Source organism: Bactrocera oleae, chromosome 4 (genome assembly GCF_042242935.1).
Source record: "Bactrocera oleae isolate idBacOlea1 chromosome 4, idBacOlea1, whole genome shotgun sequence".
Classification (NCBI taxonomy): domain Eukaryota; kingdom Metazoa; phylum Arthropoda; class Insecta; order Diptera; family Tephritidae; genus Bactrocera; species Bactrocera oleae.
The window spans coordinates 23,590,588-23,618,174 of NC_091538.1; the positions used below are offsets into that span (position 1 = coordinate 23,590,588).

General features: G+C 35.8%; 1 protein-coding gene and 1 pseudogene across 7 annotated transcripts; one reads left to right on the forward strand and one right to left on the reverse strand.

Moving 5' to 3' along the window:
* LOC138856927 (uncharacterized protein PF3D7_1120000-like) overlaps window positions 1-27,587 on the forward strand; it is a 191,756-nt pseudogene that overhangs the window by 157,604 nt on the left and 6,565 nt on the right.
* On the reverse strand, window positions 164-26,798 carry mrj (DnaJ heat shock protein family (Hsp40) member B6 mrj). Of its 7 annotated transcripts, none has more exons than XM_036369094.2 (8): window positions 26,559-26,798; window positions 3,993-4,022; window positions 3,827-3,894; window positions 3,183-3,292; window positions 2,621-2,881; window positions 1,133-1,336; window positions 786-1,053; window positions 164-718 (listed from the first exon to the last, which is right to left on the reverse strand). In XM_036369094.2, exons 3-8 carry the CDS (start codon window positions 3,889-3,891, stop codon window positions 613-615), a joined length of 1,014 nt encoding a protein of 337 aa, XP_036224987.1. In that variant the 5' UTR covers window positions 3,892-3,894; window positions 3,993-4,022; window positions 26,559-26,798; the 3' UTR covers window positions 164-612. The 7 variants fall into 7 exon arrangements, with proteins under 7 accessions (XP_036224987.1, XP_036224986.1, XP_036224991.1 ...); XM_036369093.2 differs by having other exon boundaries at window positions 3,976-4,022; XM_036369098.2 differs by having other exon boundaries at window positions 26,679-26,796.

The window sequence follows — 27,587 nt, forward strand, 5'->3', positions numbered from 1 at the left end:
AAAATCGTAATACCAAAAAAAGTTAAGTTTGACAACACTTCAACCGAATTTTTTTTTGACGGGTGAGTTGAAAACCATAATACAGAATTTCAAAACTTCTACCAAAATGCAGTTGGGTTGAAACCCGTAATAGGGGTCTTAATATAACAAATTAAAATTCCAGTTTTTCAATTCTGTTAATTTATAATCAAATTTATACATATGTAAAATTTATTTACGGGGTGAATCATTATTGAGTGTAATTAATTCGTATGTAGTAAAAAAAGACTTTAGCTGTCATTCCATATTTTTCAGAGAATTAATTCGTTTCATCAAATATGAACGAAAGTGGCCTTCTCTATTCTTACTTTTAGTGGATCCATAGCTCTTTAAAATTATATCTCTCAATTATAGTGATTCTAATAAATAATAAAAATAAACATAAAATAGAGGAGAGTCGTCAAATTCATACTCTTCATAAATTACTAATTAATTTATATGTAACGATATTCGTATAAAAATAATAACGAAATTAACTGATCTATGGTAGTAGGCTTAGAAAGGAGATTTACATGTGGCATAATTTTGATAAATTTTCCTCTTTTATTCTTTCTATTCAGTTTATGACTTTCCTTAATTTGTAATTGAAGAGAGTTTCTGTATAACTCCATTCACAGTCTTTGATTTCAGGACATCGTTTTCGTATGAAAATACAGTCTCCTTTCCATTTTCATAGACTCTGTGCATTCAAAACACATACATAAAATTATTAAAAATTTACAAATATAAATAAATAAAATTCATACCTTTTAGTCATTAATTTTTTACCGTTAACGAATGTCGTTGAAGTTGATGTGCGTCTGACGGCGCCACTTGCCGCACCACCCCTTCCATTTGGAACTGAATTGAACGAGCTGAATGAAGTAAATCCATTTGACGGCATCATAAAATCCATCATAGAGTAGTTCAACATTGGCGCTCCAAACGGTGAGGCCAATTTAGTGCCGACATGTTGACGTCCACTGCTGCTAAGCCCATTATTGGGTCTGTTTGATTGAGGGTAACCATGTGCATCTATATATACATACCACATATCCAAATTGAAATTAAATGCAAAATTAAAAAAATAAAACAGTACATACACGGTTTTTACCTCTAAATAAATCAGCGAATGGCGAATTTACACCGAAAAATTCCCGGAAAACTTCCTCTGGTGGCCGAAACACAAATGGAAAACCACCCATTATGTCGAAGTCATCGAAGTCATGCGCATGATGGTGGCGAGAAGACCGATGATGACCACGATCACCTAACAGCCCCTCTTTACCATATTGGTCGTATAGCCGACGCTTTTTTTCTGTAAGTTTATAATAGTATATAAATTCATTTCAAAACGTTTCAAATTAAGTATATGTATATGTTAGTAAATCAATTCAAACTCAACAAGAAATGGTTATTTACTTAGTAAAATAAAACACTTTTAACATTCGCTATTAATTTGTAGTTGGCAATCGTCATTTTAACGTTTCATGCCAGCGTCAATAACTCAAACCCTTATTGTACTGATACATGGTCCCCACACGTTATTCAAAGCCAAATTTAAAGCAGTGGGAACTTTTGTGCAAACATTTTTTTCATTACAACAACGTCTAATAAGATGTTAAAAGAGTCCAAATTGATTTGCTTTTAGCGTAGTATTGTACAATTTCAGATCGATCCATAAGTACATTTCAAGTCTAATATTTCGATATTTTACAACAGCTATTATCATAAAATATATTATAAATAAACCTAAACTTTTTTACTAAACATTTTAATTTTTCACATTATTGAATATAAATAATTCATTACTAACATTGTAAAATATTTTGTTCATTGTGATGATCTAAATTACATTTAAACTCCGTAATACGAGTATTATTTTAGCTGATGAATGCTTTTGGTACATATGTATACTTTTTTTATTTTACCATACTTGTATATCAAATTTGTTCGCATAAAAATCAGGTCTAGGTGACCGGAATGGTTCAGGCTCCATGTTTGGATAAGGACAATCAAAATAGCACCATGTCTCCAAATTAATTGATAAATGTTAAATGTAAATACTCTGAAATGTTCTACATATTAGCATTTAGTGTATATATTTTACTTTAAACTAATCTATCTTAATGACAAAAGTATAAATGCAAAAATCAAGTCCTCATTTCCTAAGGAGCGTAACTGAGCCGTAAATAATAAAGAACACATTGTGTAGACTAGAGCAACTATGCTTTACCAACCATTAGAACGAATTTTCATGTTTGCGTTGATTAAACTTATTAGAATGTGATATCTCCATAGTTATTGATATTTTTTTTTTAATTTTTAATGAGACGGCAACATATTACTCTACAGACTTACTTATATCAGTTCAAAATCCTTTTTAGCTTATGCCTTAGATTTTGAATGTGAAAACGCCTCGTGTTATAAATAAGCTTCAACATTTCATAATTAATCTGTATAAGAGTGGATTGATTTTCAGTAGGTTTATTGAAATGGAGCTCAGTGTTAGTTAACAAATATGAGAGAACATACATACATATTTGCCGTATTAAAATTATTAGCCAAAAAGCAAACCACGAAATGGGTAGTTCTATTTTACCAAATAATTTATGGAATGGTGTCCATTCAAATAAATTGCGAAAAGTGAAGGAGTAATATCGGTTCGCATGTTTAGTTGAAGTATTGTCATGTCTGCCGTGTTCGTCTTCTTTATTGTTGCAATTGTAGTCGCGTTTAGGATCAGAACGGGTCCGATATTTATAACCACTGCAACCCGTATATCCGCTGCCTTTGGAGTAGTTGTAATTTGAATCTTCCTTCTGCAGTGTCGCACGCGTATCATAAATTTTTCGTCTACGTGCTACAAGCAAGTACACATATAGCTATTTAGACTTATGATATAGCCCTTCGGAAAGTTATAAACATTCGTATGTACAAGTATTTAATTTTTTCCCCTCTTACTCTCACCCTTTTTTAATTTTGTCATAAACATTAACATGAAGTGACTTATGATGATATGAACAAATTTATAATAATAACCATATATTTTTTTTGCCACAGCGCACTATAAAAAATATATTGATTACCTTTAATCAAGGCAGTTGTTGATTTTCATATATTTCATTTTTAATATAATTAATAAAGAAATTACAAGAACTTACCATCCGACAAAACTTCGTAGGCTTCAGATAGTTCTCTAAATCGCGTATTTGCTTCATCTAAATTGTCAGGATTTTTATCAGGATGCCACTTCAGTGCCAACTTTTTATATCTGTATAAGAAATAAATATATAGTCAGGAAATAATGAATAAAATTTACAAAAAAAAAAAAAAAAAAAAAACGAAACGTTAACCTAGCTGCACCGAAGCTATAATAACTTTCACTGGTGACAATATTTCAGATTGATATCTCAAAAACTGTAGGAATACAGACAGGCCATGGCATGGCAAAATCGACTCAGTCATAACTCAGTCTCAGATTCGTCATACTAATCATTTATATATATATGTATGTACATACTTTATAGGGTCTCTGGCGTTTCTTTCTGTATCACAAACTTCGTGGCAAACTTAATTTGGTATCCCAAGGTATAAAAACTTCATAACGAGATATTCTTATGTACTTAGCCCTTTCGGTCTTTTTCGAGTGTTATTCATTATATTTCCATCATATCGGCCGAATGGCTTCATAACTATTTAGCTTTTACATCAACTTTATATACCCAACATGGTCAACAATATATACCCACATATATAAGTATGTACATCCAATATATTGTAATTAAATACGGAGGAGTTTACTTACGCTTTCTTCACTTCGCTTTCTGTCGCATTTCGCGATATGTCGAGAACTTTGTAATAATCGACCATTTTCTGTAATGTGGTTTTAAAGATTGGTGTTATTGAAGTGAATTGCAATGTGAATGTCTTTAAAAAGGACGTAGCCCCTTATACCTCTTGCTCTCACTTGCCTAAATGTAACTTTTTAAACAGTGATTTACCTAGAATAGATAGAGATATTTATAAGTTGCATATTTAATTTCTGAGCTTTTATAAATAACGAACGAACGGCTGTTTTCCACGAAAACATTTTAAAGTATATATTTTTAATATTGCAGAAATATTTATCTTCTAAAATATACAAATGATATTTAAATTTACTTTCGATTTCGTAGAATAAAACCTATTATTAATATTTCTTATAAATTGATATTTTAGGGGTTACATGGCTTTCACGACTCCAAAAATCGATTTACTACGATACTTTTTATTGTATCATTTATTTCTATAACATCCCTAGAAAGTTGATCCGAGTAATAGTTTCGGAGATACAGCCTTGGTCGAGGGCAGCTGTATAGTCACTTAAAATGGTAACGCATTTTTCTCGAAAGTGTGTTTGCAAAGTCGGTTGTCAAGATTACTCGCGGACTACTCAACCGATCTTAATGAAATTTTACACAGGTCTTCGAGATATAATTTACAAAATCTAAAACGAAGTTTTTTTCAGTTACAGCGATATGAGCAAAGTGGCGTGAAATTTTCACCAAAATTTAAATTTTTTGCCCTAGTTTATGATCTTAGTTAAAAAACGTATTTTTTTCTTTTTACTTCAGATGTTCCTGTAAGAAGTTCTGCTTTCAACGAGGGACTGGCGGAAATGACCGAGTATGGCCGAGTTTTTAATATTTTCTTTTGAAAATTTGCCAAAATCTTTAAAAAATATGCATCTTTGGAATAATAAAAAGTTGAATAAAGTATTTAATTTTTTTCCAAATAAATATTTATTGAAAATATAGTGTTTTTTGTTCGTGGAAAACTATGTAACCCTTTATATGGAATAAGTGTAATTTTGATTAATAATAATACAGTGCGTTAAATAATAAAATTTTCGTTTCCAAAGTGTTGGTAGCGTTTATTCGGAAAAATGTATATATAGAAAGTACATCGTTTTGTTACAGCTGACATTTATTCAACACTTGCTCCAATCTCCCGCGTTGTATATTATAGCCTGACATCTGATGGCAACTCGCAACCAAATTTCCCGCATATTCCATAGGAACATACGTCCAGGTATGTTGGAGTAGCCGAATGAAGTCTTCTGTTGACATTAAATGTTTTCTTGATATTTTGGCTTTCATTAAAGTCCAAACGTTCTCTATTGGATTGGCGTCTGGTGACTGTGATGTTTAATCTAAAGTAACAATATTGTTTTCTTGTTTCTATTGAGTACAGAGTCTGCTCTTATGTTTCGGATCCATTGTATTCTTGCAATATGCAATCATGGTTATTTTTGCCGTAAACATTCCAGCTGACTTCAGTAAACCCGTTTTTATCAAATTTTATCATTCTTACGACTTTCAATTATTATTTATAGGAGAAAACTTGAGAAAAATGTGAATCGTAATACATATGGACTAAATATAAATATAATTCATAAAATGTTTGAAATAAACAAACACAAAAAATTTAGCATATTTTACTCCCACACAACTTGTACCTACAACGACGTACTCGTTGTTGTCTTTAAATAGAACTATGAATATTGAAAGATATGAAAACAGTAAACTATATATGTATATATAAGGTAAATTAAGATGAGTCATTGTTTTATTCTGTGCTGGTTAATCTTTCTGCAATTAAATACTTGTATCGTGTACAATAAAAGTTTTAATTCAGTTAGGTACAGATGATACTTATTTTAGGTTTTCGAAAGTTCTTAGATCAGTACAGTGACACATTACGCGAAACAAATTTTCGGTCTGATGTGAGACCCCAAAAGTAGTTCGGAAAAATGTTTTACGAAAATTATAATCACTTTTAAAAGCTATTTGCAAATTACCGCACGCACCAGCGAGCTTTCTCTGGCTAAGGATTGTTTTTAAACGAGTTGAGTGCTGTCAACCAGAGTTAGTTAATAAATTAATAGGGAAAAGAAATATGTATATTGAAGTATTTCTGTATCTTCCTAACCTACAATAGCTTTTAAGTTGTAGAGAAAGATTTTAGACCCGTATTAGGCATGCATAGTTGCCGTTAGAAAAGAGTTTTCTAAAATTTACACCATTACATTACGAGGAAATATCGACTACCTACCATATTACATTTAGTGTATATAATCGATTACTATTAAATCTGGTTATTGAATTTTGCTAAAACGAGAAAAAACATTAATTTCGGTAGCACCAAATCTATAACACCCTTCACAAATACAAGATTCCAAAAAAATAAATGAACTTTATGCCGATCGTTCGGTTTTTTTGGCAGCTATATGATATAGTGATCCGATCTGAACAATCTTTTCGGAGATTGCATTATTGTCTTAGACAATAACCCGTGTCGAATTTCCTCGTCAAATTAAAAAGTTTTCCATACAAACACTTGATTCCGATCGCTCAGTTTGTATCGCAGCTATATACTATAGTGGCCCGATATCGGCAATTCCGACAAATGAGTAGCTTTTGGAGAGAAAAGGATGTGTTTAAAATTTCAGATCGATATCTCAAAAACTAAGGGACTAGTTTGCGTATATACAGACAGACAGACGGACATGGCTAAATGGACTGAGCTCGTCATGCATATATATATATTTTTTAGGTTTATAGGGTCTCCGAAGTGGCAAACTTAATATATCCCTTTTAGGGTATAATAATTTCTCGCTTTGAACTCGCGAGTGAATCGAGATCCTCTGCGTTTACATGTACACAACAGCTGGCGCTGTTCAGACTTCATGCGAGCACCAATCACAAATCAGTTTAGGTACATACCGGCACTTCAGTACATTTAACAAAAATACATCAATACACAAGCAATTTCTATTTGCATATAAATGTAGCCTGCCCAATACATACGCTAAATTTTAACGTTGACGTTGGGCATAGCTCATTTAAAGAGAACATATTAGTGAATAGCTGAATCTCCCAATCATCTACAGCTAGTTCTTAAATTATCAAAACACCAACACGTAATGCTAGACCACCAACGCTAACAACTAAGCACATTCTAGCTATCTTTGGTAATATAGTCAATCTACATACAAAAATCTGGTTTGTGTCCATAGATATAACATATAGTATTTCTTTTATAATTTTAACAGCGGTGACTCAATAGAGACGTTTTATATTTCAGTGAAGGAATTTGTATGCTAATTATTATATTTGTATATACATATATTATATATGCATATAGATTTAACTGAATATTTGCTATTTCTTAAATTTATTTGTAATATTTAAACCTGTGACCTTTTATTAACCTTTATTAGGTAAAGAAATATTTCAAAGAGTTTCTCAATCAAAACGGAGTATGGAGATAAACAAAGAAGCCCATATTTTATAATATGCTATTATCATAAGTTAGTTATTATACCCTGAACAGGGTATATTAATTTTGCCACGAAGTTTGTAACATCCAAAAGTAAACGGCGGAGACCATATAAAGTATATATATAAATGATCACCGTGACGAGCTGAGTTGATTTAGCCATGTCCGTCTGTCCGTCCGTCCGTCTGTCTGTACGCGAACTAGTCCCTCAGTTTTTGAGATATCGATCTGAAATTTTGAACAAGTCTTTTTCTTACCAAGAAGCTGCTCATTTGTCGGAACGGCCGATATCGGACCACTATAGCATATAGCTGCCATACAAACTGAACAATCGGAATGAAGTGCTTATATGGAAAACTCTTTCATTTGACGAGGTATCTTCACGAAATTTAGCATGGATTATTATTTAAGGCAATAATCTATTCGCCGAAGAAATTGTATAGATCGGATGACTATAGCATATAGCTGCCATATAAACTAAACTATCGGATTTAAATACTTGCATGGAAAACTTTTTCATTTGACGAGATATCTTCACGAAATTTAGCATAGGTTATTGCTAGAAGTATTGCAATATCCAAAAAAAATTGTACAGATCGGATCACTATAGCATATATCTGCCAAACAAACTGAACGATCGGAATCAAGTGCTTGCATGGAAAAATTTTTCATTAGATAAGATATCTTCTCGAAATCCGGCATGGATTTCTCTCAATGCCATATACCTGCCATACAAACTGACAATCTAAATTAAGTTCTTATATGAAAAAAATTGTTTACGACAAGTTATCTTCACGAAATATGGCATGGATGATGATTGTCCAAGATATCGCTACAATCTTCGAACGAATTGTTCATATCAGATCACAGCTATCATAGAAACGGACCGATCAAAATAAATTTTTGTATGGAAGTTTTTAGTATGGATTATTGCTTAAGATATGACTTCAATCTTCGAACGAATTGTTAAGATCGGACCACTATAGCATACAGCTGTCATAGAAACTGACCGATCAAAATCAAGATTTTGTATGGGCAATTTTTTAATATGACAAAATATCTTCACAAAGTTTGGCATGACTTACTTTTTTCATTAAATAGAGAACCCATTTTTTCCGAAATGTAATATAGTTTTAATAGAAAATTAAACCCTTAAATTTTTCCTATATGGTAAATAGTGAGTAACATAACTAATCAATTTTCTCCAATATATTTACATAATAAGATTTAACCACTTTACAAAAAATATATTATAAACAAATCAGATTAATTAATAATTTATACTGTCCAATTTGAGCTTTCAATAAAATTTTTCTTATATCTGTCAAAAACTGTTTTGCTTGTGCCAAAAGTAAGGTATGACATGTAGCTAATTGGGGCAATAAGTTGAAAATTGTGTTAAGAATGGATACATATGAGTAAGGAACAACAATATTATTTAATTAACCATAAAATAAACAAATCCCTAATTATTCAAGATATATTATTATTTAATAATAATAATAGAACACTAACTTTGAAAACATAATTATTCAGTTTTAAAACCCTAATTAACTCATGGGTAGGAAATAAACATTGTTCGAAGCGTAGCTCAAAAGCATAATCTAGGTAAAAAAAACTTCGATAATGCCTCTTTTGTATTTAACGTCTTAATATTTCCACTAAAATTACTTGATGAAATTTGGCATGGATTATTGGCCACGGTAACAATAAAATATCATAAGAAATTTTTCAGATCTGATTACTGTATCATATAGTTGCCATACAAACCGATCGATCTAAATAAATATGGAGGTAAGTAGACAATTATGTTAAGAATATATACATAAGAGAAAGGCGAAATAATATTTTTAATACCCATAAAATAAATCAATGCCTAATAATTCAAGATATATTATATTTAATGATAATAATTTTAAAACCATAATTAACTGATGGGTAGGTACAAAACAAAACCTAGGTAGAAAGTAAACATAGTTCGTATGGGAGGTAGAAAATATAACCTAGGTAAAAAAGAACCTCTTCAATGCAACTTTTGTAATTAACGCCTTAACATTTCTTCGAAAATTCCTTGATGATACCAAGAAGGGCAAAAGAGTTTGCAGATGTGAAGTCGGGCTCTAAAGCATTCAATAAATAGGCCCAAACACATCGGATCACTTCAGTTTACGCGAGAAGCTTAAACTTTCAACAAGGCACACTTTCAAAACAACGAAAAAAATCCTTTTCAAATAATAAGCATTATTTTAAAAATATTGTTATTTTTTAAGAATAAGCATTATTTTAATTCTATTACAATTTTTTTACTGTTTATTTTTAGTATATTTTTCATTTGTATAAATATCTTATTAATTTATAAAAATGCCAAGAGTATCTAGACAATCGCAGGAACAAAGACGTCGCAATGCTCTGAATCGAAGCCGACAACAATATAGTCAAAATTTGGAAAATAATAGACAGAGGAACGCCGACTATATTGCCGAATTACGCAGCTCAAATTTGGAGTACCGCAATGAGCAGAGAACTCGTGACAGTTCTGCACGTTCCACTAGACGACAGAACCTACTTCACAGAGCAGCAGCGTAATACAGTAGGTCATTCAAACAGACGTTTGAATCCAGAATATAGAGCAGCGAAGCAGGAGCGCAACACAATAGGACATTCGAACAGGCGCTTGGATTCGGAATATAGAGCAGCGGAGCAGGAGCGCAACACAATGGAACGTTCTGTACGGCGTCAGAATGCAATAATAAGGGAAGAAGAGAGGCAACGAGATACAGCATTAAGGAGAAGTCGTCGAGAAGATCCAATAAGAAGACGTCGTCAGCAAATTTTAAATTCTTCTCAAAGAAGAGTGACCCGCCAGCAAACCAGGCAACAACTAGCAAACGAGCAGGAATCAACGTTGGAAAGAGTACAATTGCATAGATCGGATCCCGCAAATCGTCAGTTAGAAAGCGAGAGGCAAACCAGGAGGAATATAAGAAGACGTCGTGAACTTTCTCCTGATGCACAGCTAGAAGAACAAGAACGTCAACGTCGATCTGCTAACCATTTCAGTTGAAGAGACAGTCACCATGCTTCCACGAAGATTTGATAACAGCCATATTATTCAAGTGCACTTGAAACGTCGATTGGAATATGAACAAAATTTTATGACGGAGACAGTGCGACCAGCAAAAATATTGGAGGCACTAAACTATCTGCTGGGTACAGAGCTCTACGTCAAGCATAATATCCAAATGTCAAGTGATTGGCTGGCAAATGCTGGAAACGAGGAAACTGTGCCATTTATTGCGGATCCTGCAGATGAGGCAGAAGTAAGAGACCTTCTTAATGCCCGTCAGGAAAATGTACCGCTTGAAATGGAAGAGGATTTAAATCCAGGTGGTCAGGAGACTTTAATGGACAATGAACCAGTTGAAAATCGATCCATTGAACGGGTTGCAATGGCACCAGGACAAGGTAGATGATCAAGGGACGTTACAACCGACGACGATGCTCAGGAATTGTCGTATCCAACGATTTACTGCGGAAAAAAGAGGACATCTACAACAACTTATAGTAAAATTGCACGTTCTGAAATTCGACGCTATGATCGGCGTTGTGTGCGCGTGGACGTGCTCCTGTATATTTATAAGTTCTACGAGTTGGAGCGCATTAAAAATGCAATTTCCATTTGCCTGTAAAAAGTCTGGATCGAGGAATATAACTGCTGCAAATGTGAGGGATGATAATTTTGTCAGCAACCTTATCCAGCATGATGAAGGCTATCATGTACTCAAAGGACTTCGATCCTCACCTGCACATTGGGAGGCTGAAAAGAAGAAAGTTTTAGCCATGATCCGCCAGTTTGTTTTGCCAACATTTTTTATCACAATGTCTGCTGCAGAAACAAAATGGCCTGAGTTGTTAGTCATATTGAAGAAACTGGTGGATAAAGTAGACATTTCCGAAGAGGAAGCTACTACTCTATCAAGCTCTGAAAAGACGAGACTGATAAGGACAGATCCAGTTACATGTTTCAGGTATTTCGACAATCGATTCCACCAAATGCTAAAATTATTACAAAACGGACTATTTGGAAGAATTTAGTAGTCCGTTACTACTACAGAATTGAATTCCAGCATTCCAGCATGTACTGGCTAAGTAACGCACCACAATTGGAAAGTGATGGAATCACCAACACAAATGCTGTTGAAACATTCATCGATTGACACATCACAACCGATGGGGATGATTTGGACTTACTGGAATTCATTCAGTATCAAAAACACAGACATGGTCGAGCTTGCCTAAGAGACCTACATGGAAAACAAGTGTGCCGATTCAACATGCCATATCCGCCGATGCTACGGACAGAAATACTTTTCCCTTTGGTGAATGAGGAAGGTATTGAGCAACACAAAGCTCAATTCCAAAAAATACAGGAACTATTAACTCTAACGGATTTCCCAGAGGAAGAAATAACACGGTTGAACTGCTTCGAAAATTTTTTGGCAGATGAGCGAATCAACACTGACTATGAAGGATACAAGCTTGCTCTTCGCTCATCTGTAAAAAAGCCACACATTTTCGCAAAGAGAAAATTTTCAGACATGCTTCTAAGTGCCTATAATAAAAATATCCTTAAATTGTATAGAGCAATTATGGATATTCAATTCATTCTGGACGCATACGTTTGCTGCAGCTATATCATTAATTATATAAATAAATCCAATAGAGGAGTATCAACATTATTGAGACAAGCCATGGAGGAAATAAATGCAGGGAATTTCTCCATTAAAAGAAAACTGCAGCACATCGGAAACAAATTTGTAAATGGATCGGAAATATCGGCTCAAGAAGCAGCTTATAATATTTTGGGACTGCATCTATCAGAAGCCAGTAATGGGGAAATGTTTATAAATGCATCACATCCAAACAACCGAGTAAGGATGATAAAGCCCCGACTTGAATTGAATGCAATTGGAAGAACTATGCTTAGCAGATTTTGCAGCATGGTTCAGATTTTGCAAAACAAGCAGAAATGTTTCTGTTAATAACGAAGAATACAACGAAATAGAGAACGAGGCATTAAAGAATGGATCAGGATTTCAGGGAGGAAGCAAGCCCTTATTCTGCGTTGGAAACGTTTTAGCGTTGAAAGTTCAAGAGCCGATTTCTTCAGAGAAACCGCCATGATGTTTCACCCATAGAGAAATGAGGAAACAGACTTATTAAATAATGACGTCGAGAGTATTTGCAAGGAGCAAATTGAGCTGAATAATCTCAAATACGACAAATTTTCATCGAACGAACTAGAACGGATTTTGGAAAACCTTCATGTCACAGCGGAAGAAACAGCTGATGATCGAGCTGCCTCACAACTTTTAGATCCCGAATTTAGAGCTCTAGCCGTTCCAGAGCAAATTGGAGACATTAATGTTTTTCAAGAGCACAACAATACAGAGGAAGAGGAAGAGGCGGTTCGATTAATTAAAGTCCCACCTCTAATATTAGAAGCCCATTTACTGGCAATGGTGCAGTCACTTAACAGCAAACAGAGGGAATACTTTGCTCATGTAATGCACAATGTCAGTAAAAGGGAAATCTTCTTCGAATATGTCGGAGGCGGTGCTGGAATGGGCAACAGTCGGCTTATAACAACTATATATCAGTCGTTGACATTGCGAGCTAATAGTGTACCAGGAACCAACCCCGAAACAGCCAAGGTGTTATTCTGCGCATCCACTGGCAAAGCAGCATTTGGAATTGGGGGCCTAACCCTTCATTCGGTTTTTTCACTCCCCGTCAACCAGTCTTCCGGCGATCTTCGGCCACCAAATAGTGAAACATTAAACACAATTCATGCCAATCTCATAGATATTAGGCTTATTATACTCTCGCAACCTGTTGCTACAGAGTATAATAGTTTTGTTCACCTAACGGTTGTTTGTATCACCTAAAACTAATCGAGTTAGATATAGGGTTATGTATATATAAATGATCAGGATGAAGAGACGAGTTGAAATCCGGGTGACTGTCTGTCCGTCCGTCCGTCTGTCTGTCCGTCCGTCCGTGCAAGCTCTAACTTGAGTAAAAATTGAGATATCTTTATGAAACTTGGTAGACATGTTTCTTGGTACCGTGAGACGGTTGGTATTGCAGATGGGCGTAATCGGACCACTGCCACGCCCACAAAACGCCATTAATCAAAAACAAATAAATTGCCATAACTAAGCTCCGCAATAAGATACAAGACTGTTATTTGGTACACAGGATCACATTAGGGAGGGGCATCTGCAGTTAAATTTTTTTTAAGTGGGCGTGGTCCCGCCTCTAATAGGTTTAATGTGCATATCTCCTAAACCGCTAATGCTATAATAACAAAATTCACTGGAAGCAAATGTTTTTAGAACCTCTACCTACAGTGTGAAAATAGTTGAAATCGGGTGGCAACTCCGCCCACTCCGTATATAACGGTACTGTTAAAAACTACTAAAAGCGCGATAAATCAAGCACTAAACACGCCAGAGACATAAAATTTTATCTCTGGGATGGTATGAGATGACTTTATAGGAACCGCGTTCAAAATTAGACAGTGGGCGTGGCACAGCCCACTTTTAGGTGAAAACTCATATCTTGAGATCTGCTTAACCGATTTCAACCAAATTCGGTGCATAACGTTCTTTTCATGTTTCTATATCATAGTGCAACCACGCCTACTTCCCATAAGCAAATTTTCAAGAGCACCGCTTACTTTGGAGGCATACCAATTATCGTGTTTGGTGACTCAAAGCAGCTGCCGCCAGTAGGAGATCGATGCATATTTGCGCCGAATAGGAATGATCATTACAGTACAATTGCAGGATTACCGCTTTGGGATCAATTTCGGTACTTTGAGCTCACTGAAATAATGGCCAGCGTGAAGATCAAGCATTTGCCAATTAATCAAAAGCAGGGAAAAGACCTCTAATGAGATACCGAACGAAGCCATCCATCTATTTTATTCAAATGCTGGAGCAAATGATTTTAATTTAACTAAACTGGCGAACACGATGACCGAGAAGTTCATTTCGACTGCGAAGGATACAATTAAGTCAAGTTCCCTAACAGAACGCAGCAGGGCAAACATTTTAGAAGCTGTGAAGTCTTTTAAGCCATCGGAAACACAAGGAATGCTTTATACATTGCAGCTCAAGACTTCGATCAAATATATGGTGACAGTCAACATAAGCATAAGTGATGGTCTCGTCAATGGTGCTACGGGGGAACTAATGCAGGTTGATTCCGAATCACATAGATCTGAAAGTTCAGTGGTGCGACTATGGATAAAATTCGCAGAATCAAGAGTTGGAAGCTTTGCACGTTCCAAGCAGCCTCACAGTCGCAATGCAGACTGGACACCAATCATAAGCGTGGTCCGATCATTCCAATACAAGAGAAATGATGAAATAACCATAGAACGCAGACAGTTTCTGGTCATTCCAGCTGAAGCCATCACGATACATAAAAGTCAAGGTGGAACATACACACAAGTTACTGATCATCTAGAGGGTAGAGTAAGCAGATCAGCTTTATATGTAGGATGTAGCAGAGCCACAAGTGCCAATGGATTGTATATAATTTTTGACTGAAAAATCGGAACAACGCCTAGATATTTATTATCAAAATGTAAGGAGCCTAAACAAGAATATTGAAGATATTAGATCAGTCAACCTGATTTGTTCTGCTGATATTCTGTGGTTTGCCGAGACATGGGCCTTACCTCAAGAAGAATTCCCAATAGAAGGCTACAGTGTTACTGCACGCCTTGATGGAGAAACAAGATCATCCCGACGACGCCCTGCCAACGGCCTTATGATATACTACAAGCAAGATAGGTGCCCAGGTCTATCAGAAGGATCATTTTCAAAAAACGACACCGGTTCAACAAACGTTTACCAACTGGTAAACGTAAACAAATCAACAGTTTCCATATCACTTGTGTACAGGAACCCCCGCTATAGAATTTCGGAATTTAGAAACCAAGTGGAAAATAATATCCCTTCAGATAACTGAACAGTATAATGGACCGTCAGTAGTCCTTGGTGACTTTAACATATTTCGCCTAACAGCAACTGATGATTTGGAGGCTCGATTGCAACAGTTAGGATTTCAATCTTCATTGGCTAAGGTCGCCACAACAAAACAGGAAACATCAATAGATTGGGTATGGACAAACATGGATTCTGCAATGACCTCATGTATCACATATGAAACACCATATAGTGATCATGACGGAATATTTTTAAGCTTTAGAAAATAGATATATTATATATATAGATATATGTTAGATTCAATATTATTAAATTTAAGTTTGTATTATAATATAAAGTGTAAGTCATAGATGTAATTATTATAATTTATATATCATATAAAAAAGTATTATATAATAATAAATATTATTATATGTTATATATCTTCTAATTTCTATAAATATTATAATTTATTTTGTTTTCCATTAATTAATGTGAATAATCAATCAGCTTAAAAAATTTAAATTTATGTAAATGTCTGAAAGATCTATTTACCTCAATAACTAACCTTAATTCGAATAGAAGATTGTTTATAGCAAAGAACCTGGCTAGAAGGAACTGGCAAATGCTTTCCGTTGGATGCAAACCGTTGGCGAGTCACGTTTTTACGTTACTAAAAGAAATGCACCTGTGAAGGGTATTATAGCTTGTTTTTAAGTAAATAAATAAAATTTTTAGTGATTTCTCGGTAAAAGTATAAAGTTTCTTTTTATCAGTTACATGCGTAATTTACCAAGTTTAAGATTCCGTAAGAAAATTTCATTGCTCGCAGTTAGTTTAAACAATATGAATTTATTGCTCACAGCGTTTCGAGCGTCAAGCGTTTATTTCATTAAAAAAACAAGAAAAAACGTTAACTTCGGTTGCGCCGAAGCTATAATACCCTACAAATACAAAGGCCCCTTAAAAGAACTTGATTCCGAACGTTCAATTTGTATGGCAGCTATATGATATAGAAATCTGATCTGACCAATTTCTGTGGAGAATAATTTGTTGCCTTAAGCAATAACTCGTGCCTAATTTCGTGAAGATACCTCGTCAAATAAAAAAATGTTCCTTTTTCTTTCAAATGAAGTGGATATTGGCATTTTCAATTAATTTTTTACCTGCCTTTTAACGATTCTTATGATCATCTTGCTTATTGGAAGTTTGTGACTGACCTTCTTTTCAGTTTCCAGCGAACAATTTTTGCAGTTTAATATAATTCTATAATTCCCAATTGGTGCCTTAAATAGGCAAACATTTTTCTTTCTGAAAGCAATTTTTTATTAACTTTCCGTTGCTCAGTAGAACAATGTCGAGTTCCTAATGGTTTAATTTGCTTAAATTGGCACAAAGATAAGAATATTAATGTCGATAACGGGAAATAAACCGTGCTTTTGAATTTCTTCTTAATTTTTCGAACAGGCTGTTTTGGACTCAAAGCAACAAAAAACGTCATATAAAAATTTTAAGTGCCTACGATTACTAAGTTTTGCATTTTTTAAAAACTCCAACCAAACACAAATGTTTAAATAAAATACTTTTGCAAAAATTTTATTAGTGGATTTTTAGGTTCGCTTAGCTTGTTCTTATTTTTCAAACTCATCTGTAGGTCAAATTTAAGAATACTTTAATTACGGTTTAAACTATTTGTACCTTATTTATGATTAAATAAATGTGTAAAAACTATTACGTGATGTGTTTGTGGATATAAGTGTGAAATTCATAATACATAAAATAAATTACATACTTTAATTTGTGAATTTTGGACTTTAAACGCATCCCGAAAACTTAATCTAGAGAACATCCTCTATATATAATATACTAAGGTTTTCCAAATCCCGGTGTCGGACCGACCAGGTTTAACACCAAAATGGTGTTGTACGAAAAAGAACTGAAGATAAGCCGGTATTGGACCAACCAGCGTTATTTTTTTTAAGCGCGGTCGAAGGCCGCCAATGCAGAAAGCAATTATACACGAAAAACTAATAATGTGTTATTTATTTCCTACCGTCGAGGTTTTCTTTATTCCTTTCGGTTTAATAAAGTTTTCGCGTACTTCCAATTCGCTTGCCATATTCGCGTTAAATAAATTTTTATTAACCCTAACGGACGCATATTATTTTCTGACATTTACTAGGAGATACTAAAATAAAAAAAATTATATTCGAAATTTGTAATTGGGTCATTCCACATCAAATCGACAAAGAGTTGGACGCGACCCCCACCGATTCGAATGAATTTGTCGATTTGACATGGAATGACCCAATTACATAGAAACAAATGTAACGGATAATTTTATTCGACACAGTCCTTAGTTTACATTTGTTTACATATGTGATACAAATATATACATACGGTGTTTGTAACATTGAAAAAATCAGTAACCGTATTCTGATGGAGCCTTTTATCCGAATACGATTTTGCGATGTCCGATCGTAGATCAAGAAGATGCGAAATATGTTTGTAAGGGAACTTCATATCGTAGTCATTTCATTTAATTATTAACCAAAATACCTTCATTTAATATTTTTAAAATCTCACATTCTTCGGCGACAGATATTTTTTTTTGCTACGCGCGGCAAACATTGATGTTATCAAAATAAAACATATACAACTGTTTTCTCAAACAAGCAACTTAAGAAACAACATAGATTGCAATTCCTATAACAGCCGGTTCTATGGTTCCGGACTTGGCCCGATGAGTTACGTGGCCCCATGTTGCCAACGCACTACTGCGACACCTGCCTCAACGGCTGTGCAATCTGCAAATTGTTCGCGCACTGCCTCGTCACTCCACTCACTTCTACAATTTAACTGCAACGGACTCCTGAGCAAGATCGAGGAGATAGTTGCATTTATGAACCGGGAACACGTATCGATAGATTCGGTCCAATATAGCAAGATAAATAGCCGCTCAGATCTTCAAAGTTGTGCAGGTTTCAACGTTTTACGTAAGGATCGCGGGCGAGATAATGGTGGAGGCCTAGCCTTCATACTGCACAACACGGTGCATCGTCTTATAGATGTTGACATCGACCACAGGGATACTACCCTTGAATGTCAGGGCATAGCTGTCCGGTCAGCTCGAGATATTTAATATATACATCCCCCAGTTACATGTTGCCCAACAGGATATCACCCAAACATAGTGCGCTACTTCGTGGTGAAAACCGTTTGCTGCTAGGCGACTTTAACGCGCACCACGATCTTTGGCACTCCTGCCTGTCAAACGATCGTCGGGTGATAAGCTGGCGGAACAGACTGACGATTCGACATTCTTCACAACGAATGACGGAGCCCACACCAGAATTATGGGCACCTGTAATAGCTTGCCAGATATTACCATCGCTAGCGGTGGTCAGATAAATAGCATAACCTGGCGACCTTTGTTAACTCTCGCATCAGACCATCTGCACATAATTATCTCGATCGAGAAACCTCCCGACTTTATTTCTGTGGACAACCGCACCTTTGCTAATTTTAACAAAGCTAACTGGTTCGGCTTCACAGAATTTACCGAAAGCAGTTTCACCGTACTACCCATTCCTACGGACGTCGTCGTTGGCGAGCGTCAATTCCGCAAGGTGATCGCTGCTACTACCGCTCGCTTCATACCGGCTGGAAGAATGTCGAAACTCCGCGCTAATTTTCCAACCGAAGCAGCTGTATTAGCCGACGAGTGCGACACCTTACGCCATGCCGATCCCTGTGATCCCCGAATAAGGAATCTTAATTTGGAGATTCGGCTAATGGTAAATCAGTATAAGCGGACAAAACGGATAGAGCACTTTGAAGTCCTGTAACCTCTCCCCCGGTGTGACTAAGCTTTGGACTACTGCCAGGGTCTTGTTTAATTCGAGGAAACATGACGACCGAGTTGAAATTCAATTCTATGGCCATGCCTCCTCGGACCCAAAGAAGTGAGCGAGCTATTTAACCGGCAAAACTTCTCCCTTCGGCATAAAAAACCAAACGATGTGTTACCCGACGGCTGTTAAAATACCTTACTTTCACCGATGGGGAGGTTCAGAGTACCATCAACAAGGCCAAATCGTCCAAATCCATTGGCCCAGACGGAATAAGCATGCTGATGCTAAAACACCTAGGCTCGAAGGGAGTAAGCTATCTTACCAAGGTCCTCAACTCTTCAAATACCCGAGGTGTGGAAAGTCGGAAGAGTGGTCCGACTACTGAAACCTGGGAAACCCGCCAACAAAGGGGAGTCATATCGTCCGATAACTCTCCTTTTCCCAGTAGTGAAGACCATTGAGGCCTTGATACTTTGTTACAAACTTGACAAAGGAGTACAGACTGGATCTAAACATTTCATTCGATGACATTAAAATTCCGACGGTCAACAATCCTAAAATTTTAGGTGTTACATTCGACAGCCTGTGCTTCTTCACTCCTCACACAACCGCGATAACTGCCAAATTACAGAGCCTCAACAAAATCCTCAAATCGCTTGCCGGCAGTTCTTGAGAAAAAGACAAAGAAAGGTTTTTGGCAACTTACAAGGCAATCGGCCGGCTGGTCTTAAACTATGCTGCACCAATATGGTCGCCTGGATGAAGTGCAACGCAGGCAAAGAAACTTCAGACATGTCAAAACACTGCACTCCGGACTATCACGGGATGTCTCATAATGTCCCCAATCAAACACCTACATAGTGTAGCACTTATGAATCCGGTCACGGAACATAACGAGCTCCTCCATTTCGGGTGGGATGTTTTCATAGAAACCAACTTTGCAGTCGTCTGCATGAAGCGGAACCGCCTCCTAGAAACATCAAGAGGTCCTTCCTGGGTACGTCGACGACATTGGACAATACGCCGACCAGACTTCGGATGCAACGAACTTTAGACAACCGCCATTCACATTGGAGCCATCAACACCTTCACCAACTTCCTCTCAGTGAATGACGTACTTGGAGTCAAACCACCACCCATCGCAGACGTAGAGATCGAGTTGCCACGTGAATCTAGAGTGACACTTACGCAACTTCGCTCTGGATACTGTAGCAGATTAAACTCCGACTTATCCAGAATCGACCCCGACATACCCAATATATGTCCTGCAGGCAACAAACCCTACTCATCTAACACCCATCTTCCTACAGCTCGTTTCCTAGGCCTCCTATGTAAATACACCTCACAATCGACATGTGAGAAGATATTATACAATATCATGATATCAGAAATAGTTAAAAGAACTCGAAAAAATTAGGAAGCACTTAACTTTTTAAGATCCCAGGTGGAGACTGAAAGCTTCTTAACTTTTTAATTTAATTAACACTTTTTAATAATGTCAGTCCGACAAATGAGTTGCTTTTTATTGTGGAAAGAACAGGTGCAAAATTTCATATCGATAGCTTAAAAACTGATGGACTAGTTCGTATATATACAGACTGACGGACATGGCCAAATCAACTCAGCTTATCATGCTAATCATTTGTTTATATTTTATAGGATCTCCGATTAATTTTTGTAGTCCATGGCATTTGCCTTCATTTGATCAAAGCACCCGAGTACTTTTTTAATTTCTTTATAAATTTTATCGTTTTTTCATGGTTTTTAATGATTTCACGCTTTTTGTAGTGTCTTAAATTTTACAAAATCCCCTCGTTTTTATTTTTCTACACTTAATTTTCAGTTTTTTACAGAATTCGTTTAATTATAAATTTTGTATACCACTTGGTAGCTACCACTCCTATTCTTTTGAACAGCGCAAATAGGTAGCCGACACAGAAATGAACGAATAACATCGCAAATATAGTAAATAGATGAAGTTTATGCTTTGTGTTTTACTCGCAGAATAGCGTTAGAAGTATTTCTTAAAGAGTGCTTGGTGTTTATGGTCTCACATGATACATTTTATGGATAAAATATTTTTCTAAGGAGTATTCTTTTTATTTTGAAGACAGCTGTACATACAGCGTGTACCAATAGTGGTTGACGTGATTTTGTTTTGAAATTAACACACTTTACATATGTTCTTTCGCGTGGTAACTCTTTTCTGCACTGACGGACTTCGGCCGCCCTTCAAAAAAAAACCTTGGCCGGTCCAACACCAGGGTGTCCATAGTTCTTTTGCGTGCTGAAAGGAGTTCGATGCAAAGAACTATGGTCATCCATCATCAGATCGCGACGCCAAAAAATCATAATCGTGCCTTTTACATTTTCTCAGTATTTTTTTTCACAACTTTTTAGTTGAACTTATAATTACAGCGAAGTGGTCCGAATTCTGTTGCTACAACAATAACAACTAAGTTACTTGAAAAATGTGTGGAAGGTGTGTTAAATATATTTTTATATACCTACTAGCGGACCCGACAGACGTGTTAAAATAGTTATATAGGGTAGGAAAAGCTTATGAAGAATAATGTAAATTGCCGATTGGCATAGTAAATAAATAAAAGTAACAAATGTGTTCAGCCGAACTATCCTTTATGAATCTTCATTCAGATATGTTTCGTATAGAGTAGGATAGCAGTATAAATGTTTTAGACACTATACACCATACACATGTCTATGGTCTTCATAGTTTAAACTATACTTATGCTATCTTAGAATCTGATCACAGCGCCATCTATCAGGCGAAACTAAAACTCACATTTACTTTTACCTATTTTTTTACATAAACTATACATTTACCGATTATTGCCCAAATTCACTTTCTCCGGTGGCTACTGCAAGAGCTCTTGGTGCAACGCACGGTGAGGTCCATTTCAGGCTTAATGGCTTCGTAAACAAACAAAATTGTCGCTATTGTGATGAGTCAAATCCTCGTTTGGTTCAGGAAAATCAATTGCACCCACAAAAATGTACCGGTTGGTGCGGATTGTGGAATGGCGGCATCATCGGGACCTATTTATTTTGAAATGAGGCAGGAAATGCTGCTACCATAAATAGCGATGTTGACTGCCTTTTTTCTCGAAATGAAGATTTTATTCTCCGGGGGTATGCTAAATCAAATGTGTACGCTGAAGACAACATTCAGCGCACTATAGCCGAAATGCTGCACCGGTTCACCGAGAATTGGCGTAAACGAATTAGAGGTTAAAATGGGTATGTAGAGGATATGTATGTAAAAGATAGAGGAGCTTCCTCAGATTAGTAATATGTATAATATCTTATTTTCTTTTGTTAAAAAATAACTTTTATATACTAATTTTTAAAATTTGGTAGAATGCAACTTTTTTGTTATTATGTGAATAAAAAAATGTGGAAAACGGTTGGCCTCAAGGCCCATCCCTGCAACTTTCCCCCTAATTTCATACGTTAACATTCAAATTTCGCTTTTTTCACTGTTTTTGAGCTCTTCGAGAGTTTAATATAACACTATTTCCCAAATTTTTTAAAGACTAATCAATTTTAGTGATTTCTTTCGTTAACGATATCTCGCAAGTAAATCAACCGATTTCGACCCGGTTTGCGGCAAACATTGTGTTTTTTCAAGGTTTAGAACTGATTAGTATTTGGTGTCGATCGGTCAAGTCGTTATCGTCAAAATTTTTTTTATTTATTTATTATTATTATTTCTTTAAATCTACTGGTCCGATTGGGTCCAAACTTACTTAATTCAAGTGCAATGAAACCTTTTGGAATTCCGTTTAGTTTATTCAAATCGGTTGAGCCGTTTAAAAGTTATGAGGTTTTGTACATCCACACACACACACACATACATCCACACATACATTCAGACATACGGACATCATCGTAGAAATGTTCGGGAAAGCTGTTCTGTTCTGAAAGTTCTGTTGAGAACTCGATTTTTGCAAAATGGGGTGAAACCAATAACTACCCGATTTTTAGAAAATTTTCAATTTTCTTAGCGGAAAGTTAAAAAATGGAACCAAAGTTTAATTAAATCATATCGAATTCAAATTATTTTTGCTCTATTTAATATAAAAAAAAATTGAGAAAACGACTTAGTGAAGTGTTATAATATCTTTAAAACCATAAGTTATCGACAACTAAATGCATATTGGATAGTATTCTAAAATTTATCCAAAAAAAAGGATTATATCGTCAATACAAAATTCAAAATCGTGTAAAGAGTGACGCTAACTCTTTCAGAGTTTCCTTTCTCTTAGTAAATTCCTACGAAAATCTACCCGAAAAAATTATAATGATTTTTTTATTTCCACCATTGGGGTATTCTCTGTTTTCTTTTGGTTCCTTTGTAAAATATGTAGATAAGGTAACACTGATATTTGTTAGATTGCAACCCTTTTGTTATTGAGTGAATAAAAAGAATTGAACAAAAGTTAAATATTGAATTCAAATTATTTTTGCACCATTTAATATGAAATAAATGTTTAAAAACGATTTAGTGCAGTGTTAGTGGATATAAAAGTGAAAAATGCAAATGTAAAATTCATTTTAAATCGAAAAAAAGTTTCCCACGTCTATATCTATAAAGTAAAAAAAGTTTTCCATGCAAGCACTTTACTCCGATCGTTAAGTTTGTATAGACGCTATGTAATAAAGTGATCTGATCTGAACTATATGTTATAGTCATCCGATCTATACAATTTCTTCGGAGGTGATTCTGCTCTTTCAGTTTGTATAGCCTCTATATGATATAGTGATCTGATCTGAACAATTTCTTCATAGATTACATCTGATCTGAACAATTTCTGCCGATATTAAGTTGTAAACTTAGACAATAATCCATGGCTTATTTCGTGAAATACCTCGCCAAATAAAAAATGTTGCCATGCAAGCATTTTACGGTCAAAGCATATGGCAGCTATATGCTAGTGTTCCGATCTAAACAATGTCGGGTCGGCTTTAGAATACCGTTCTAGGATTACGGGGATAAAATGGGTATATGCGGATGCGGAGTGTTCATAATTCAATCGCGTCCAACATCTTTCTGCACTGGCGGCCTTCGGCCGCCTTTCAAAAAAATAACCCTGGTCGACCCAACACCGGGGTGTTCATAAATTAATCGCGTCAAACTTCTTTCCGCATTGGCGGCCTTTGGCCGCGCTTCAAAAAAATAACCCTGGCCAATCCAATACCATAATTTATCAATAGAAGGGAATGAACAAAATTATAGTTAATTGGGGTATAATCCTCTTTTATTGTTCATTTCTATTCGCTTGCAAAATATAAATATATTAGGTAAAGTAAAAAGTTCGTTCGGTTTTTATCTAAGAGATGGCGTTATTGCCCATAGTATTAGTGTTACGTGTCGCATCCCGTCATACTATATGGCGCTGAAAACGCGTTTATTCGCGCTAAAAGTTTGTCTTTCACAGTTTTTCGATTGATTGACTCAGTACGTTGTGAGCGCTCGTCAAAGATGTACACCAGCAAAGAGAAAATTCGCTATATTTTACAATTTTTCTTCGATCAAGGCGAAAAAGCAGCCAAAGCGGCTGAAAAAATTTATTTAGTTTATGGGCCCGATACTGTCAACGAACGTGTAGCACAAAAGTGGGTTCCTAGGTTCCGTTCCAGTAATTTCGATGTCAAAAATCCACCACGCGTCGGGAGCCTTGTCGTCGAAAATTGCGATAAAATCATGGAAATAGTGGAAACAAACCGTCGCGTGAGCACTTATTTAATTGCTGAGGAACTAAAGATATGCCAGAAAACCGTTTGGAACCATTTGCATAACCTTGGATTCAAAAAGAAGCTCGATGTTTGGGTGCCACACGAACTAACGCAAAAAAACATGATGGACCGAATTTCCATCTGCGAATCGCTGCTGAATCGCAACAAAATCGACCCGTTTCTGAAGCGGATTGTGACTGGCGACGAAAAATGGGTCACTTACGAAAGCATCGAGCGCAAACGGTCGTAGTCAAAGCTAGGGGAAGCGGCCCAGACGGTGGCCAAGACCGGATTGACGGCCAGGAAGGTTTTGCTGTGTGTTTGGTGGGATTGGCAAGGAATCATTTACTACGAGCTGCTCCCCTATGGCCAAACGCTCAATTCGGCCCTCTACTGCCAACAACTGCACCGCTTGAAGGCAGCACTCTTCCAAAAGAGGCCATCTTTGATCAACAGAGGCCGAATTGTGTTCCATCAGGACAACGCCAGATCACACACGTCTTTGGTGACGCGCCAGAAGCTCCGGGAGATCGGATGGGAGGTCCTAATGCACCCACCTTATAGCCCGGGCCTGGCACCAAGTGATTACCATCTTTTCCTGTCCATGGAAACGAACGAAAATTGTGTAAAAATTAAATGCTTATTTAAAGCAAATACTTAAATATTTAATATAAAATAATTATGTAGAAACATTGAAGTGAAAAGTTAGTGTATAATAAGTGCATAATATAAAAGAAAATAAATAAATCGAGAAATTGTAAAATGAAATTTGTGAAATTTTCAACTTAAATTGCAAATATCTCGAAAACTATAAGTTTCCGCCGGCAATAATTATATATATTCGTGGTCTGGAGAATCTCCTCTATCCAACCATACCCCTGAAATCGTGGGATGCTAAATTAAAGCCCACCCCCCATTTTATCCCTGAAAGCCTGGGAAGGTATTCTAAAGTTTTCTCACAATTTCTTCGAAGATTACTGTTGCCTTATTTTGATATTACGTCAAATAAACAAGTTTTCCATACAAGCACTTTGTTCCGATTGTTGGATTGTTCAGTTTGTATGACAGCTAAATGCTATAGTGGTCCGATATCGGCCGTTCCGACATACATATGAGCAGCGTACGTATACACGCACAAAACCTACGAATACGTACATACATATGTAAATAAATACGAAGGTGCATTGCATATTCGCTAGTAAAAAATTTACACAAATAATTTGAGATTCCATCACAAATAAAAAAAATTCTTTCAAAACAGTCTTCAAATACAATTAACAAAATGCAAATCTACAGTAACTGCTGGACTGAAAAACCGTGTGAAACAAAGTCTTCATTTTTATGGCTGCTGTCATCAAAGCAATCTCAGCATTTCCATGCATTTTTTTATAACAAATAAATCAGCACAGATCAACATTATTTTTAGCCAACTAGTCTTTAAACATTAAACTGTGATACTTTAGTTACAAACATAGATGTGTATCGACAGCCTTGTTTAAAATTGCACAAATTTAACACATTTAACTTATTTTGTCTTAATATAGTACACACGTATACACAGGCATCAATATGTCTAACGGTGTACAATACGTAAGTACCCGCTTACTTTTCACTCTTCTTCCAACTGCAAAAAATATGGTAACGAGCCTTTGCACTAGAGCACAAAATATTATTATTTCAAAAGCACTTCAACAGACTTCTTAACCAAATGTTAATAATTTCGTACTTTTTCGTATCCAAATAATTACAAATTTTTATTCACAGTCCTACACCCCGCATACTGTTCCAAATCATTCGTTCGGATTGCGCTTTCGAAATAGTGCATTGAAATTTGCTGAAATAAAATCCACATTCAACGCGAACCAAGGTGGATCGCAGTGTGGATACTAACGACCATTATAGCAACTCTAGAATATTACTAATTGCCTCCACAACACACCTCCCTTTTTCCAAAGTCTTATTCTAGGGCACACAAATATCTCTATCTTTACATATATATATATATGAGTGTAAGCTTGTTTATTAAGTTTTCACGCCGAAACTACTTTTACTGATCATCTCCAAATTTTGTACAACCAATAAAGGTATTAGAAATGTCAAACTCTGCAAGCCAACTTTCGGTTAAGTCACCGGGTATATACCCGACAGCGCTACCAGAGATTTCTGTTAAACTTACTATGAGTTTCAAAGAGCCAATTCACAAATCTAACTGAAACTCTTATTTACGTGTGAGATCGTTCATCCCTTTCTTTTGTTAATAATGGAGACAGCTACCCTATAAATTGGGTGCACCAAATCAAAATTACCCGTCAACTTTCTGTTAAGTTTCGCATAAACTATCAAACTTTAACCGATATTTTCTGTAGTCCTAACGTGTAAATCGGGTGGGGGAAAACTTTAGTATAACGTCCCACGCTTTCGGGGATAAAATGGGTATGGGCGTTAAAATTATAAGTGTATAATTCATTCTATAACGAAAAAATACGTACTTTAAATAGTCGAAATTTTGAACTTTAAACCGAAATATCTCGAAAACGATATTTTTCCCGCGGCTATATCTATATATATTCTTGATCTGGAGGATCTCCTCTATCCGCCCATACCCATTTTATCCCCGAAAGCGTGGGACGTTATT